Source organism: Thalassophryne amazonica, chromosome 21 (assembly GCF_902500255.1).
Source record: "Thalassophryne amazonica chromosome 21, fThaAma1.1, whole genome shotgun sequence".
In the NCBI taxonomy this organism is placed as follows: domain Eukaryota; kingdom Metazoa; phylum Chordata; class Actinopteri; order Batrachoidiformes; family Batrachoididae; genus Thalassophryne; species Thalassophryne amazonica.
In genome coordinates, this window is record NC_047123.1 from 6,969,156 (window position 1) to 6,987,481 (window position 18,326).

Here is an 18,326-nt window from a genome sequence, read left to right on the forward strand (position 1 = left end):
GGGCAAAATGCATAGGACACTGTCATCTACTGGCAGTGACAATAGTGCCCGCCCAAATATCACACGGTTGTTGCGCTGCCAAATCACACTTAAACAGAATTTTCCGTTTTGCAAATGCCTTTTTTTAACAAATGAAAAAAAAAAAGAAGACACTTTACAAAAACACATTTATTTGTAAAAACCAACACACACATTACAGTAACTTGTGTGTTGGTTCTAACATATAATAAATCAGCCAATCAGGGATGTTTGTACAGATGCAATTTATTAAAATAACAGTGAAAGTCCCTGTAACAATAAAAATTAACACTGAGTTGTTAGGACCAGTCTGGTGTTATATTTTTTGGTAAAACCTTCTGATTTGTATGCATTTAATATATAATTTAATATTTAATTCAATAAAGCTACATTACAATTTAACATTATTAAGTCGTTGTAGCTAATGGGGACTCCTGTTCTGCTTGTGGACATCTGCATTGTTTGCATGTACCGAGTGGCCTGAGACCAGTGCAACGAGTCTACTAAAATACCTCTGTGAAGTCACACAACGGTGCCTCTGGGTAATATTTGGCCAAAATAATGTGTGTTATGATCACAATTCAATCATTCAATTTTTTTTCTTCAACAGAACGTCGCATACTATCACAAAATAATATGAATCAGTGAGAAAAAATTATGTCAGTTGCACTTAAAATGCTTGTTGAAAACTTTAGTTTTGTAGTACGTGTTGTGTTGTGCATATGTGTAGTTGTTGCCTAATGATGTACTCTGCTTGTATCCACAACAAACATATCTGCAATGAAGATCTTTCACAGCACAAAGGCACACTGACAGTAACTGCCTGCAGTGATCGAGGACTGATTAGCTTTAGTCACATGAAAAAAATGTATTTGTCACGTGCACAGTTATACATGCACAACCTGCAGTGAGACAGTGAATGTGCTGAGTGACAGTAATGCATATCTTTGTAACAGCGTGAGTTACGATGTTATGCAATGCTTCTCCTGCAAATCTACGAATTAAGAACATATATTCTGTAGGGTTTTGTTTTTTAAACCAGCTATCTTAGCAACTAAATTTTACTCTGCTGATATAACATTTGATCCCAGTCTAAATAGAGCAAAAACACTCTATTGTAGAGTGAAATCAGCTCTACTGGTGTCGCTGACCGAATGGTCCCCCGCCCCACCTTGCCTCCACTGTACAATGGCTGGAGGTGAAGAGGGCCCTGGTTGGAGGGGGGGAAGCTGAAGGGTTTTAGCCATGCTAATGCTCCCCAGAACCATTTTCTGCAGTGAATTTGTGAGGAGAAATAGGGAGGATGGAGAGTTCTTTATCAAACTCTTTACAAGCTGGACAAAATGTGACACAAATGTCTGTGCCGTGTGAGGAACAGATCCAAGCCTAATACCACTGAAATGATCTTGTTTTTAAATAAAAAAAAAAACATTTTACAACTATGGTCATAACAGTTTGTGCTAGCTGCACAAACATTTCACTTTTTATATCGCTATTACATACAGTATTTCATGACGCCAATCAAAATATAACACAAGTATATTATTATTGTCTTTAAATGAAAATATAGTCAAAAATTTCAAGATGCACATAGAACCTTTATTATTTAAAATACATAACAGTGCCTGTTTCATTGTTCTATGCACGTGCTATGTTAACGATTGGCCAGCACGTCGCCATATTTAACTGTATCAAAAGCTTCTAAACACAAAAACAATTCATTAAAACTGCTTCATATTGAGTCATTGGTTCAAAACACTTTGGTTTCTCCGTCAGTAATAATTTAGTAATAAAATACATCAGTGACCACATTTTTTAGCGCATGTGCACAGATAGACTTAAAATCATGAATACTTGCTAACCAGCACATTAACATATGACATAGTACGCATGTACGACCTAGTTTACAACTAGTTGAAGTCTGTAATCTACTGTCTCAACACACAATTAGCCTGATTGTGCTACGTCTGTAGTGACAAAGGACACAATTTTTTTAGGCAATAGATTATTGATTTGTTAGGCCATTTATTGGCTTACCTTGTCATCCAAAAATGGCCGACTCAGAAACAAGATTTGAACCTATGCTGAAATTCTCTCTGAACTCTTCACGTGCAGCCAGTGTTGCCAGATAGGAAATATGCAACTATCGTACCAAAACCTCAAAATTATCGTATTTTGGGAGAAATTAGTGTACACAAACAAAACGCACACAACGTAGCTATTTTAGCATTGTTTTTTTAATTTCCAAAGAATTTTACTTTTACATTGCTCTTCAGATTCTGCCTTTCTCTTCTCTCCTCCACTTTCACCCTCCTCCTAGTTTTCTGAACTCATTTAGGAACTTTTCTTTTTACGTCGTGTTGACAGTTTCTCTCTCTCTCGCTTAGCTGCTAGGCTCAAAGGTTGTGTGTGTATAGTGATGGTGATGGGGGTGGGTTAAGCTACGTATGTGCGCATGTGCAGCCAAAACAGTCTACATTACAGGTCAGTTGTCTCGGGCCCAGGGAGGGAGGGGCAGGGCCGAGAATTGGGAACTCATTACTTTGTATGGAGAGGGGGTGGGCTTTCAAATGACTTTGTCCCGGGCCGGCCAACGCTAACAGCAGCCCTGTGTGTGGTGTGTCTTTGATGCCGCCTGAGTGCAACGCCTGCGAAATGTGGGTGAAGTTGGCAGTTCAGTCGAACTCTGACCTCCCCTTGCTCACAGGCTGGTTTTAATGCTGTGATCAACTCACAATACAAAGATAATAGTAATGCATAGTGACATGAAGAAGTAACTTTAATCTGATTACTGATTTGGAAAGACTAACGCATTAGATTACTTGTTACCGAAAAAAAAAAGTGGTCAGATTAGGCATCACTGCGTATCACGTGCACAGTTTTGAGCGAATTATTGATCACAGAATACTGCAGTCAGAATGTTGTCAGCAGATGTTAACAGCTGTTTTGCGTGTGCGTCTTAAACTCCTCTCCTTTCATTAAGAAACAACGCGCTGTAGTCTGGTCTAATCTAGTCATCAACAGAAAATTAATGGGAGAATTTTTTTTTGGTGTGACATTTCTTGCTTGTGCGTAAGAGCATGAGATTGATGCTGAAAGTGCGAGTATCACGCCAGATGTGTGAGAGTTGGCAACCCTGCTTCAGTTCACTGAGATGTAACTGGGTACCAGCCATCCATTTCACACGACAAATGATGGTAAATAAATAAATAAAGATAAATATGGTGCTTTTCTGGGCTTAACTTTCATCCAGAACTGCCCAGAAACAGCAGAGCTAAGACTTGGCCTGAAATTCAGACACTACAGACCTCTTTTGGCCATTTTGTGCAACTACAACAGATTGTGTATTTTAAACTTTGCTGTACTTCCATTTCTTCCCAAATTTTTCTCTCTTTTTTGAACATGTCTTTTCAATACAATAAAATAATTAATAACAAAAAAAACCCTCAATAATCCCAAATCCCTGCAGGTGTTCTGATGCAAATATTATGATTAAACTGCTCTAACAGTAGTTATTAATAAAAACTAACGCCAAGCTCTAAATTTTTCTCGAGTCCAACCAGGCGTCATAATATCAAACGGGTCCAAGCAGATTCCATAAGAAAAATGATTATGAAGCCCAGAGTACTGAATCAAATGGGATCACAAGAAGTGAAACGTAAGAAACTATATACAGTAGTGTTCAGAATAATAGTAGTGCTATGTGACTAAAAATATTAATCCAGGTTTTGAGTATATTTCTTATTGTTACATGGGAAACAAGGTACCAGCAGATTCAGTAGATTCTCACAAATCCAACAAGACCAAGCATTCATGATATGTACACTCTTAAGGCTATGAAATTGGGCTATCTGCTGTTGACGCTACAAACTCAAAACTATTATATTCAAACTGCTTTTTTTAGCAATCCTGTGAATCACTAAACTAGTATTTAGTTGTATAACCACAGTTTTTCATGATTTCTTCACATCTGCGAGGCATTAATTTTGTTGGTTTGGAACCAAGATTTTGCTGGTTTACTAGTGTGCTTGGGGTCATTGTCTTGTCGAAACACCCATTTCAAGGGCATGTCCTCTTCAGCATAAGGCAACATGACCTCTTCAAGTATTTTGACATATCCAAACTGATCCATGATACCTGGTATGCGATATATAGGTCCAACACCATAGTAGGAGAAACATGCCCATATCATGATGCTTGCACCACCATGCTTCACTGTCTTCACTGTGAACTGTGGCTTGAATTCAGAGTTTGGGGGTCGTCACAAACTGTCTGCGGCCCTTGGACCCAAAAGAACAATTTTACTTCATCAGTCCACAAAATATTCCTCCATTTCTCTTCAGGCCAGTTGATGTGTTTTTGGCAAATTGTAACCTCTTCTGCACGTCTTTATTTAACAGAGGGACTTTGCGGGGGATTCCTGCAAATAAATTAGCTTCACACAGGGTCTTCTAACTGTCACACCACTTACAGGTAAATCCAGACTGTCTTTGATCATCCTGGAGCTGATCAGTGGGTGAGTCTTTGCCATTCTGGTTATTCTATCCATTTTGATGGTTGTTTTCCATTTTCTTCCACGCGTCTCTGTTTTTTTGTCCATTTTAAAGCATTGGAGATCATTGTAGATGAACAGCTTATAATTTTTTGCACCTGCATATAGGTTTTCCCCTCTCCAATCAACTTTTTAATCAAACTACGCTGCTCTTCTGAACAATGTCTTGAAAGTCCCATTTTCCTCAGGCTTTCAAAGAGAAAAGCATGTTCAACAGGTGCTGTCTTCATCCTTAAATAGGGGACACCTGATTCACACCTGTTTGTTCCACAAAATTGACGAACTCACTGACTGAATGCCACACTACTATTATTGTGAACACCCCCTTTCCTACTTTTTTTTACTAATAGCCCAATTTCATAGCCTTAAGAGTGTGCATATCATGAATGCTTAGTCTTGTTGGATTTGGGAGAATCTACTGAATCTACTGGTACCTTGTTTCCCATGTAACAATAAGAAATATACTCAAAACCTGGATTAATCTTTTTAGTCACATAGCACTACTATTATTCTGAACACTACTATAGGTGACAATTACACTTAAATAAATATAAGAGTTCACAAAATATGCCAATAGAATTTACCCCTGGGATTCGTTTGGACCCCATGTGAAGTGATTAGGGTTAAACAGGATGCTCATTGAAGAGACTAGAATCATTCCTGTAGAGGAAACTCTTCTCACCTCCTCCATTTGACAGCTATGTCGAACATGTCTCTCCACTGCATTTGCCGGGTCTTGCCATTGACCCGCACTTTGGAGTTGCTCCATGTCCTGTGCATGGTCTGCATCACCTCCAGGGTTCCTAAGCCCATTGCTGAAATTTACAGGCAATTATTATTACTACACTTTTAACCATCTTTATGAGGTAGATTATTTATTAGTCGTACCTCTGTGTATTCTCCTATTTGGTAAGAAACCTGGCGTGTCATATTGCATTAGTGCACCCAGATGGTCAGCTGTGCAGATCAGTTTCTGAATCTCACTGCTGTAGCTGTCAAAGTTCTGTGGCAGCACATCCCTACAACAGTATTGAGAACATACAAGATCAACTTTCAAAGTGATCTGAAAGTGAAACTTTTAATGGACTGGATTGTGGCTAATTTTTGAAACATTTGTGGATAAAAATAATTTTAACTGTGCTAACAGGAACACATGAATATCTGCCTGAACACTGATGGAATAAGATGCAGAAAGATCTCTACTGTTAGCTTTAAGCCACAAAATACCTTAACTGTCACCGCACTGTGAGCTCAAATATTTCTGCAAATATGGCTGTGGAAATTATAAAGTCCTCATTTATAAAACTTCCAAATCCTGTCTAACCTGTATTGAAGTGGAGGACTGTACAGTTTTAAATAGGAATTCATTATTTTTCAGCTGCTACTGTGCCGCTCTTGAAATTGTAAAATAATCTTTTGTACTTTATAGTAATTGCTATAATTAAAGTAGGACCGTCACACCTACTTGATATGTGGCTGTAGGCCCGGCTGTTCTTCATAGTCCTCCAGTAGAAAAGGCAAGTTCTTAGCCCAGTGATTCTTAAAGTTTCCCGGCAAGTCATGGTCCACATTGTACTCTGCCACTGGAATGTCCAGGTGAGAATGTAGATAGCGAGAGTACTCTGGCAGAAAAGCAGGCTATCATTATGCAAGAAAAGCATAAACTGTAAAAACTATCAAATACTTCTATTACTCAATATGCAAGAATAGCAAAATTATGCATGTTTATAATAACTCAGATGAGGATTATCACTTGAAACTCTAATGACATTTTGACCATGTGGCACATTTTTCTGGGCATGAGCTGCCTCAGTTTTGATGAACTCAGTGACTGCAGAAAGCAAAGGTGACGCCCACATATCACCTGGCTGTGGCAAGCAGGTGGTTACTTACGAGAAATGGGTATGGATTGGTTGTCTGCCTGGATGGTTGTCATCCAGAAACCAAGGCAGTTTCACGATGTGGTAAATGCACAAGCAGCACAAGCACATGAACCCAGACTCTAATTTGCTTGAGTAACAGAGTGCTTCAAAATAATTTGACATGAGGGAACGTGCACATCTCTGGACACAATCTGGCACTATTGTGCGTGAGTGATGAGGACGCCAACGATTGGAAAAAAGCCAAGGAGATGTACAGTGCATCCAGAAAGTATTCACAGCACTTCACTTTTTCCACATTTTGTTATGTTACAGCCTTATTACAAAATGGATGAAATTAATTTTCCCTCAAAATTCCACACACAATACCCCATAATGACAATGTGAAAAGGTGAGATTTTTGCAAATTTATTAAAAATTAAAACTGAGAAATCACATGCACATAAGTATTCACAGTCTTTGTCATGAAGCTCAAAATTGAGCTCAGGTGCCTCCCGTTTCCACTCATCATCCTTGAAATGTTTCTACAGCTTAACTGGAGTCCACCTGGGGTAAATCCAGTTAACTGAACATGATTTGGAAAGACACACACGTGTCTACATATAAAGTCCCACAGTTGACAGAACATGTCAGAGCACAAACCAAGCATGAAGTCAAAGGAATTGTCTGTAGACCTCGAGACAGGATTGTCTCAAGGTACAATTCTGGGGAAGGGCACAGAAACATTTCTGCTTTGAAGGTCCCAATGAGCACAGTGGCCTCCGTTATTTTTAAATGGAAGAAGCTGTGCAGGGCTGCGCTCTGATTTCTGCTATAGTTGAGCTTTCTTTCTTTGACCGTGCGCGCGAGAACGAACTGTCTATGAGTAAATGTGGAGATGTTTGGAGTTATACTTGATATGGACATGTCCTGTCTCTGGCAATCAGTCTGTGAGCAGGACTTAACTCATGTCCTATTTGTCCTTTATTTAACACAATGATGAGAGAGTTTGAGGGGGGAGTGAGGAACTGCCTGCGGCCAGCCAGTTTTTCTTTTAATTGTTCACATGTGCACGTGCAAGCAAATCGTCTGTGAGTGGACTGCAGATGTCCGGACTTTTTACTAGATGTGGACATGTCCTGTCTTTGGCAATCAGTCTGTGAGCAGGACTTTTATGGACTTTATTTAAATATAGCTGTGAGATAATTTAAGAGCGAGGAGCTGAAGCAGCAGTCAGGCTGCAATCAGCATTTTTTTTTCTGTGCTCTTTTTGTGCATGTAGTTTCACTGCATTGTGTACACGGTATAAAAACCAACCTGCATGATTTATACTGCTCGAACAATGGAACATAGCAGGAATCATAAATTGGTCAGGTAATGTTGTATTGTGAGGGTGTGGCTTCCGGTCACGTCGAGTACCGTTGCTGTGTCCTGACTTGTGTTGAAACCACTTCCTTTCTGCGTCCTCTGCTCGACGCAGGATAAAATTAAACATGTTTAATTTTTGGCGTCCGATTCACTTCGTCCTTTGCATCCGACACGGTGTTCTGGTATTGAGCTACATCGTCTCGGCATGAGGTTGCATACATGCGGCGTCATGACGACGCCGCACGACGCAACTCGAAGTTGGCCCGGTATGAAAGGGGCTTTAGACAGACAGAAGAGAACCTCTATCAAAGCTCCTTCCAGAAGGACAACATCTCTGCAGCAATCCACCAATCAGGCCTGTATGGTAGAGTGACCAGATGGAAGCCACTCCTTAGTAAAAGACACATGGCAGCCCGCCTGGAATTTGGCAGGTATGCGCAGTGAAGGCAGGGAGGACCGAAGGACTCTCAGACCAGGAGAAACAAAATTCCCTGGTCTGATGAGACAAAGACTGAACTCTTTCGTGTCATGTTTGGAGGAAACCAGGCACCATCCCTACAGTGAAGCATGGTGGTGACAGCATCATGCTGTGGGGATGTTTTCAGCAGCAGGAATTGGGAGACTAGTCAGGATTGAGGGAAAGATGAATGCAGCAATGTACAGAGACATCTTGGATGAAAACCTGCTCCAGAGCGCTCTTGACCTCAGACTGGGGTGATGGTTCATATTTCAGCAGGACAATGACCTTTAGCAAACAGCCACAATCACTCAGGCACATTCTCAGTGTTTTCCTCACCCAACAGTAGGACTATTTCTGCTGGTAGCCTGTTGGACAATTGCACTATTGGCTATCATCCTTAATCCAGGCCTTGACTGACCTAATATGGAAATTCAATTTGTTATCTGGAGGTTTTGTTTGGCAAATTTATGCTGGATATCCTTCCAGATACAACCATATTCATTAGGGGTTGGGAATGATGTAGGTGGCACGGTGGATTAGTGGTTAGCATTGTTGCCTCAAAGCAAGAAGGTCATGGGATCTATTCCCACCTGTGGCCTTTCTCTGTGGAGTTGGCATGTTCTCCCCGTGTTTGCATGGGATCTCTCTCGGTGCTCTTGCTTCCTCCTACATCCAAAGGCATGCAGGTCAGGTAGACTAGAAACTTTAAGTTGTCCATAGGTGTGCATGCGGGTGTGAATGTGTTTGTTTGTCTAGATGTGGCCCCGCGAGACTGGCGTCCTGTCCAAAATGCACCCCGCCTCGTGCCCTATGACTGCTGGGATAGGCTCCAGACCCTTAATTGGAGTAAGTGGCTGAAGATGAGTGAGTGAGTGAGTGAGTGGGACTGATATGCTGAATGCACTGGCTTGTGCATCCAATGTGGCTGAGATTTGACAAAATTTAAGGTGTACACCCTTGCCACTTCTATGCTCATTTATCCGGGCTTGGGACTGGCACTCAGCCACATGGGGTGTATAGCCAGTACATTCTGAGTTCACAGATTCTAATGAAAGGCAAACAGTAGAACAACTCTACCTGTGAAAAATCACATTTGAATGTTTCCAATTTTAATGCCCCACATGTGTGCGTGTGCGCAAACACGAGCAATATGGGAGTGTACACAGAAGGAAACTAACCTCTGAGGTATTTGACTTTGAGGTACTCAGAGCTGGCTTTCTGCCCTAACATAGGATCATTCAACATGACCTTAGTTTGAGCTTTGATGCCTTCATAGAACTGTCCCATGGCCACATGACTTAAACCCTTCATGTACTGACACACCTCATTATAGGGCTCCAACTGAAGGCACCTCTAAAGGGCAGAAAAGAGAAAGATTAAGGCCAAAGATGAGAAGGATGGAGCTCGTGATTAAAATTAGTAGGCTGGTCATATATTGAAGCAGACCAGATTAGTGAGCTCATGGATTGGTGACAATTTTAGATAAAATAACAGAACAAATATATGGAACACATGAAAGTTATTTAACATGAACCAGGAAGAATCCCCTACTTTAAAGTTGCCAATGGCTTCTTGTAGAGAGCCGTGGTGGTACAGCATCATGCCTCGAAGCTGGAGAGACTGAATGTGATTCTGGTTTAGCATAAGGGCTTTTTGGAAGCTCTCCATTGCCGATTCAAAATCTCCAAGCTCTCTAAGAAGAAGAAAATGACAAGATAAAGTTAGCGTGAAAGTGCTGAGAAAATGTATTGGCCTCATCCTGATTCCTTCTGTTTATTCCCCATAAAACAAAGGCAACTCAAGCAACAAAAAAATAGATTTTAAATCATTTCTATTTGTTGAAGCAAAAGAAAAGTCTAATTTAAATTTTCACCCATGTGAAAAGGTAACTGACCCCCGCCTCAAATTATGCAGGTGGAATCATTCATTGCTTCCACCATGACTAGTTTGACCAAAAGAGGTCTGCCAGACTTGCCTGAGAGAATAAGCCAACACATGCTCGTCTGCGCAGTCTACTGGATGTCAAGCCCACTTGCCAGTGCAAAGTGAAGGAACTGCAAAACACCTGGTGGCAAGGAAAGGCACGCAAGATACAGGCCTCCACAGACTGCAGGGATAACAAACGTTTCTACACAGTGACAAAGGAGCTTCATGATTCCATCCAATCTGGAACAAACACACTCCAGTCTGAAGATGGATCTGCCCCACTCACGCATGACCGGGATATCCTCCAAAAGGTGGAAGGATCATTTCCAGAGAGTAGACATCCTTCAATATCTGGTACGGTACTGTATGTCGACTTCACCATTACACGATTAATTTGAGAATGCTCATGAAGACGTAGAAAGCACCAGGTCCCAACAATGCGCCCCCGGAGATTGTATCTCATGAGAACCCGTCACTTCATGCTGATCCAACTCATGTGGGAGCAGTGGATATTCTTGGATGACCTCAAGGATGCAACCATCATCCACATCTTCAAGAAGTGAGATCACTCCATCTGTGGGATGTCCCTCCTTAGCATGTAGGAAAGATATTTGCCAATATCCTACAGGACTGGCTGATGGCAGTTGCTGAAGAAGTCATCCCAGAATCCCAATGTTTTTTCTGCCCATCACAAGGAAGAACAGACATGATCTTCTGCGCCCGTCTTCTCCAGGAAAGGTCCCGGGATAACCACTTATGTTCATTTTCTGGGACCCTGAAAAAGCTATTGACAGTGTCCCGAGGATTACCATGTGAGCTACCTGCTACGCTTTGGATGCTCAAAGTAGTTCATCGACCTCATCAGGACATTTCACAAGGACATGTCTGGCCACGGTCACCATCAACAATACCCTCTTGGCCCCCTTCCCCAATAATGGCAGGCCTGAAACAGGGCTGTGTCCTTACTCCTACACTGTTTTCCCTGTACTTTAGAGCCATGATACAAGAGCTACCTGTCCTGGTGTTGAGATCTGCTACAGAAGGGGTGGAAGCCTTCACCACAATAAGCACGATAAGGCAACTCCGGTACACAGATGATTAATAGTACTCTTGAGCACACTGTGGCCGCTGCCAGTCAGATGCTGGGTTTTTAATGACACTTACACCCGCTATGGCTTGAAACCAACATTTCCAAGACAAAATCCTGGTACAAGCAACTGACAGATCAACCACCCTCCCAACCCCAGCAATGTCCAAATTCACAAAACTGTGTTTGAAACTGTAAATTCCTTCCCATACAAGGGCCAGCATTTCTTTCTAGCAATGCCACAGTCAGAAGGACATCAAGAACCTGATCAAATGGTGCATGCAGTTTACGGAAGGCGTCTTCATGAACCATGACCTCACTCTCCAAACCAAGATCATGATCTTTCAGAGCCATTGTTCTCTCCACACCTCTTGTACAGTTCAGAAGTGTGGATGGAGTGTCGCCGTGATGTGAAGAAGCATTTCCAGCAACAGAAGCTCCAGTATTATGAGAATTAGATGGCAGGACTGCATCGCCAACGAGGTGGTACTACTCCGAGCCATTCTGGCCAGCATGGAAGTCACTGCGGCAGAGAGCTCATAGGGAGGCCATTAAAAAATATAGACCACTTAAATTGGGATTTTTTGTGTTTTGTTTTTTTTTGTTTTTAAATACCTGAATTTTTTTTTTTACTTTATGTTAAACAAAAACTGAGGACATCAGAAGGGAGGAAAATACTTTAACACATTACTATATTTGTATAATGCCAAGAGTGAATACAATGTTAGCCTCGATGTGATAACATCAGTGCTTCAACTTCTATAAAGGATTATTCACAGTGTACCTGTAGGCCTGTCCAAGGCTCTTATATGCATCTATGAAGTCAGACTTCAGCTTAGTGCCTCTTTGAATATCTCAATGGCTTCCTGGAGAAGAAAAAAAGTATTAGGTTTTCATAAAAAGCCCAGTGAAACAGCTCAGATGAAATACAGTATCTCAGAAGTTTCAGATCGCATGTAGTTATTGCAAAAGGAACCACTGTAGTTTCAGTTTACAGCAGACAGTATAAATGAACACATCACACGTGTTGCCTCTAGAGGCCTCAAGCAGTAGTAGTAGTCCATGGTAAATAAAGAGCAGTCAGTTCTCAAAAACTGAGTGACTGTGCAAGGAGGAGACTAATGAGAGAAGCCACCAAGACCATTCTGAATGTGTTAGGCTATGCAGAGCTCTTCTATTTTTATTTGAATAATTAAATATTCCTTACAAAGTACCCGTAGGTGGGCCTTAAGGTACAGAAGCTTGAATCTTCAACTGGACTGGGTTGCTTGACGCGAAGACCGTTTCGCTTCAAATCGCAGAAGCTTTCTCAGCTAAAATTCTTGGCTCTGGTAGTCTGACGTCTGTCTGACCCTTGTCGAGAAGAACAAACAGAAGCCACAAAAGCTGGAGTTTTTAAAACCTAACCATACGCCTCCTACAGAGAGGCACACTGCTATCGGCTAGTGACTAACAATGGCTTTAATTAGCACCTATTGTGCTCTAGTTAGCACCCTCCTAAGGACAGGGCAGCTGTCCCTCCTAACGATGGGACTGACGCCTCTCCTGATGATGTGAATGACTCATTACCATGAAAAAAAAAAGACTGAAACTGCTTTGACCTGAGTACCCCATTGTAAACAGGGACAAAGCGTGTTTCAGAACCCCTCCCCGGTTAAGGCTGGGTTTCAACTGTTTCACAAATGCCTCCTTAACCCCTCTCTCAAACCATTTCTTCTCTCTGGCTAAGATTTTAACTTCTTTGTCCTCAAACGTGTAGTTAGTGTCTTTAAGGTGGAGATGAACTGCAGACTGAGGTCCACTGGCGCCCTCTTTACGGTGCTGGTATAGCCTTTTGTGTAACAGTTGTCTTAAAGTAAAAAAGGCTGAGAATCCCCAAGCTATATTACTGCAAATGCCAGTAAACGAATGTACTGTACCTTTAGCATGCCTCTGTGGAAGAAGGTCAAGCCTTATAGAGCATGGCGATAGGCTGATTTTTTCTTCAGTTCTAAAGACTGCTGGAAGTCCTCCATAGCGGCTACATAATCCCTGGTTGGAAGGTGTACAAGAGACTCAACATATAGAAACATGGGACTATGCCTATGAAATTACTTACCCCTTTTGGGCTTTTTTAAAGGTTTTATTTTTTGGTGACATCAAATCTAAATTGCACAAATTCAAGATACTTTGTAAAAAAAATTACTCTCAAGTGAAAATGTGGTCAAAATAAATGAAATGAAATACATTTTGCAATAGTGGATTGCTGATTTAGTTGTGCCATGAAGGAGCTGAGTACTTACTGCACAATCTCTTATTTTGTGTTTCTTTTTGGACTTTATGTAGCACATAAAGTCAGGGCAAGATGGCGCCGAGGAAGGCGCCGTCGCAAGAGCAAGAGCTCACTTGTGTGCTATGTGTTTTATGTTGTTTTTATTCGTTTTTGGAACACTTGCCACTGTCACGTATGATCGTGAATTACTTATTCAGATCGGGATAAAGTTGGTGGCCTATGCCATGTAATCCCTGAACTGAGGTGTGCTGACTTTAATGTTTGCCCCATGCGAGGCTACAGGGGCAAGAGTCAAGTCAGGGGAGCCGGAGAGCAGAGCGAGGGGACCGGTGCGGAGCCAACGCCGTGTACCGCCGCCGACTGAGCTCCACGATGGGGACACCTACAACAATCCGCGTAGGAAGTCAAACATCCTCTATCCTGAGTATGAACTCCTACCGTCTGGTAGGGCGATACAGAGTCCCTCAGTGCAAACTGAATCGCTTTAAAAACTCATTTGTGCCCACATCAATTAGTGTCTTAAATATGGTTCCTGGGATAGGTAGTAGGATTGTGCGTTAATGACATGGTGGCATTGTTATTTTATGTGTATTTATTCATTTAGTATTTTCCATAACCATATGTGGGAGATGTGGCTGTGCAATAGGGGTATGTGTTTTTAGGGATATGTGCAATATGCATGAATTATATGGGAGACCGCTGTGTAATACGGGCATGTGTAATTTGGATATGTGTATTAGGGATTGTGCAATATGTATGATTGATGTGTGTATTAAGTTATGTAAATTCTGTATGAGTTATGTAATTATGTCATGGCAGTTTGACTTTTACTTGTGCAGCTCTTGGAGTCTAAGACAAATTTCCTGGAAGGGACAATAAAGTGTATCGTATCGTAAGTGTAAGCACAGGGGAAAGCGAGGAGGTCTGCTCGTTAAACTCTGCGGATGCCCCTGCAAAGTCCTGCTGCCGTCTATTTATTTGGCGAACGTCCAGTCTCTGCCAAACAAGACGGATGACCTGCTGAGCCGCATCCAGACCCAGCGCGAGGCCAAAGATTGCTCCGTGTACTGCCTGTCGGAGACATGGCTCTGCAGTGAGGTGCCAGACTCTGCCATTCAGCCGCCGGGCTTCTCTATTTACCGCTCGACAGAGTGAGAGAACGCACCGGGAAGTCAAAAGGAGGAAGGTGTGTGTTTTTTTATTAATGAACACTGGTGCACGGACACTGTTATAATGAATCAAACTTGCACAACTAACCTGGAGTGCCTTGTCATCAAATGTCGCCCCTTTTATCTCCCCCGAGAGTTTTCTGAAATGTTTTTATGCGCTGTCTACATTCATCCACGGGCTGACACTTCTGATGCTCTTAGTAAATTGAGTGACATCATACATACTTATGAAAACTCTCACCCAAACTCAGTGATTATTGTGGCTGGGGACTTTAATAAAAGTAATTTTAAAACGGTCTCACCTAACTATTATCAGCATGTGAAACTCCCCACAAGGGGGGCACATATTTTAGACCACTGTTACAGTAATGTTAAATCAGCTTATAAGTCCCTACTTAGACCCCCCTTCGGCAAGTCAGATCACTCCTCCATTCTTCTGCTTCCTTCATACATTCAGAGGAGTAGACAACTGAAGCCAATAACCCGTACTGTACAGTGTTGGACCAGGGACAGTGAGGTTCAACTCCAAGGCTGCTTTGATGCGACAGATTGGTCTGTCCTCCAGTCAGAGGATCTGGACGAATACTGCAATGCTATTATTGGATATATTAATTTTTGTATCGATATATGTGTCTCGCAGAGGGTTATCACACATCATCCTAGTCAGAAACCTTGGATTAATGCTGATGTGAGACAAAAATTAAAGGAGCGTGCTGGGGATTTTAAATCTGGTGACCATGCTGCTTGCAAGCAAGCCAGATACTCTTTGGAGCAGTCTATTAGAGCCGCAAAATGCTCCTGGGGTGACAAAATGGAAGGTTACCTCAATGCAGATGACCCACATCTAATGTGGGAGGGACTGAATGCTGCAACCACAAGGAAACCTAAAGAAGCGAACATTACTGACTTTGTCCCTCATTGCCAAATGATCTTAATCAGTTTTATTGTAGATTTGAAACTGGGAACACTGAGCCTGTTGTCTTTTCATTGAGAAGAGTGGACTTACCATCACTCTGAAGAAGTCTAAAGGGTTTTGTCCAGGACCAAGGTGAGGAAGGCCCCTGGACCGGACAGAATCCCACCCCGGGTGCTCAAACTGTGTGCAGAGAAACTAGCTCCTGTTTTAACAGACCTTTTTAACTTGTCACTATGGTACTGTACTGTCCCTTTATCTTTTAAAAAGTCAGACATAATACCAGTACCTAGAAGATGGCCTGTGACCTGTTTTAATGCTATCGGCCTGTGGCCTTAACCTCTGTTTTAATGAAGACTTTTGAGCGTCTGGTGTTGGACTATATTAAAATCAAATACCAGTGTCTGTGGACCCCGCTCCAATTGCTACAGCCGCAACAGGAGTGTCGAAGATGCCATCTCCTTCACGCTGAACTCTGTGAATAAGCACTTGGATAAAGGAAAATCTATGTCGTATTGCTTTTTATAGACTACAGCTCTGCTTTTAATTCTCTTGTTCCAGTGCAGCTCATTCACAAATTGAAAACTCTTGGCTTATGTGATGCCATTTGCAAGTGATTTTAAACTTTTTAACTGGTAGACCACAGAGGATTAAAATTAACAACTGTTTTTCACATGTACTTCTTGTGAATACAGGTTCTCCGCAAGGATGTATTCTAAGTCCTCTGCTCTACACTTTGTACACATATGATTGTGTTGCGTCTTTTTCCAATAATATGATCATCAAATATGCAGATGATACTACTATTATTGGTCTTGTTAATTCAGATGGTGATGACTCTATCGGTCAGAGGTTCAGTATGTAGTCCAGTGGAGTGAACAAAATCATTTAGTTCTTAACACTTCCAAAACAAATGAACTGATTATTGACTTTGGGAAAAGCAATGTTCACTTGCCTATTATTATTATTAACAACACAGAGGTACAGAGGGTTGACAGTGTGAAATTTCTTGGTGTGACCCTTTCTAATGATTTGAGCTGGCATGCTAACACTCAAACTATTGCCAAAAAGTCCAGACAGCGGCTCTATTTTCTACGTAAACTTAAGGAGTTTACTCTAAATAAGCACATTCTTTTAAATTTTTATAACTGTGCTGTTGAAAGTCTCCTTATAAACTGTATCTCTGTGTGGTTTGGAAATCTTACATGTAAAGAAAAAATAGTTTTAAACAGAGTGGTGCGTTCTGCTCGCAGGGTAATAGGCTGTGAGCTGCCAGCCCTGGAGGACATTTTTAAAGGCAGGCTTCTTTCGCGGGCATTACTGATCATTAATGACCCCACCCATCCTGCTAAGAACTATTTGAGCTTCTTCCTTCTGGGAAACACTATCGTTCTATTAAATGCACCATGTCTCGCCATGTAAACAGCTTCTTTCCACAAGCTATGATGGCTTTGAACTGTGCACACTGACTGACAAGCACTTTACTATTTTTTATTATCTCTTATTGCTCTTATTGCTTTTATTGTGGCAAGTGTTATCTATTTATTCATTTATTATGTCTTTGTGTCCATGTTTTTAAAATGTATGTTTATGCACACTAAGCTCTTGCAACGTTTTTTTCCAATGTAGTTTTACTGCAAATGGCAAATAAACTGAAACATAACTCAGACATTTATCTATACTTTGACAGTGAAAGCCCCATTTAAAAAAAATTTGCTTTAAAAAGCCTAAATTAAAATACATTTTAAACAAAATAAAAATTCTGATGTCAACAAAACTCAATTACAACCTGAAGGGGTCAGTATTGTATCCAGGCACTGCACACTTGTGACAACAAACCTCTGAGATGAAAAGCAGAGTCCCCCTGTGTCTGTACAGGCGAGCTGAGGGTTGCAGATGGATGGCTTTAGACAGGTCACCAAGGGCCTCGCTGATACGACCCAAAGGAGACAGGATCTGAACAAACACACACACACACACATCAATACAGCTTCTTGAAAGTCACACTGCATTTGGACAAATGCGAAAGTTGACTCCACACTGTTGTGTGAAACCTTGTATACAGTCAATGGTACAACCTCCTTGTTTCTTTGCTATATAGCTGCTGCACATATGGCTCAAGAGATAACATCATGCCTACACAAACATAACACACATGGCTCTTGTGGGTAAGTTACAACTTTATTTCTATGTAAAATAAAACAAATGGCTTGGCTTGTATTCAATTCTGCAGCCTTTGCTTGAGTTGACTAATTTTATCATTTCAAATAAAAACACAATAAAAGAAAAGGTAAGCAGTAACATTATTATATTATATGTTTTAATTATATGTTATGTTATGCTACACCATATTCTATATACTATACTATATTTTATATATTATGCTATATTCTATATACTATATTCTATATTTTTGGATACATAGTTCATGTATAGTATGTTACTCATAATAACTTCCTTAGCAGTGGGGAATAAGTTTCATTACACTAGAAGTCTTTCAGAACGCGCTTTAACTAGGTTTAAGGATATGATGCCTTCTTTATGTTCTCTAATGCCATATACCAACACAGTAGAGAGAGTAGCTACCTAAACTCCTAAACTACCTAAACTCTGTAAGTGAGATAGAGTATCTCGTCAATAGTTTTCCATCCTCATTGAAGACAACTTTGGATGCTGTAGCTCCTCTGAAAAAGAGAGCTTTA

The 18,326-nt window shown here is 41.2% G+C and overlaps 1 protein-coding gene across 1 annotated transcript in view; it reads right to left on the reverse strand.

Annotated features, from left to right (window-relative positions):
* The window catches only part of ttc13 (tetratricopeptide repeat domain 13), a 117,861-nt gene that overhangs the window by 56,154 nt on the left and 43,381 nt on the right, over positions 1 to 18,326 (reverse strand). The window contains exon 7 of the mRNA XM_034162263.1: positions 17,464 to 17,580. Coding sequence (XP_034018154.1) covers positions 17,464 to 17,580 — 117 coding nt within the window. The remainder of the gene's footprint in view (positions 1 to 17,463; positions 17,581 to 18,326) is intronic.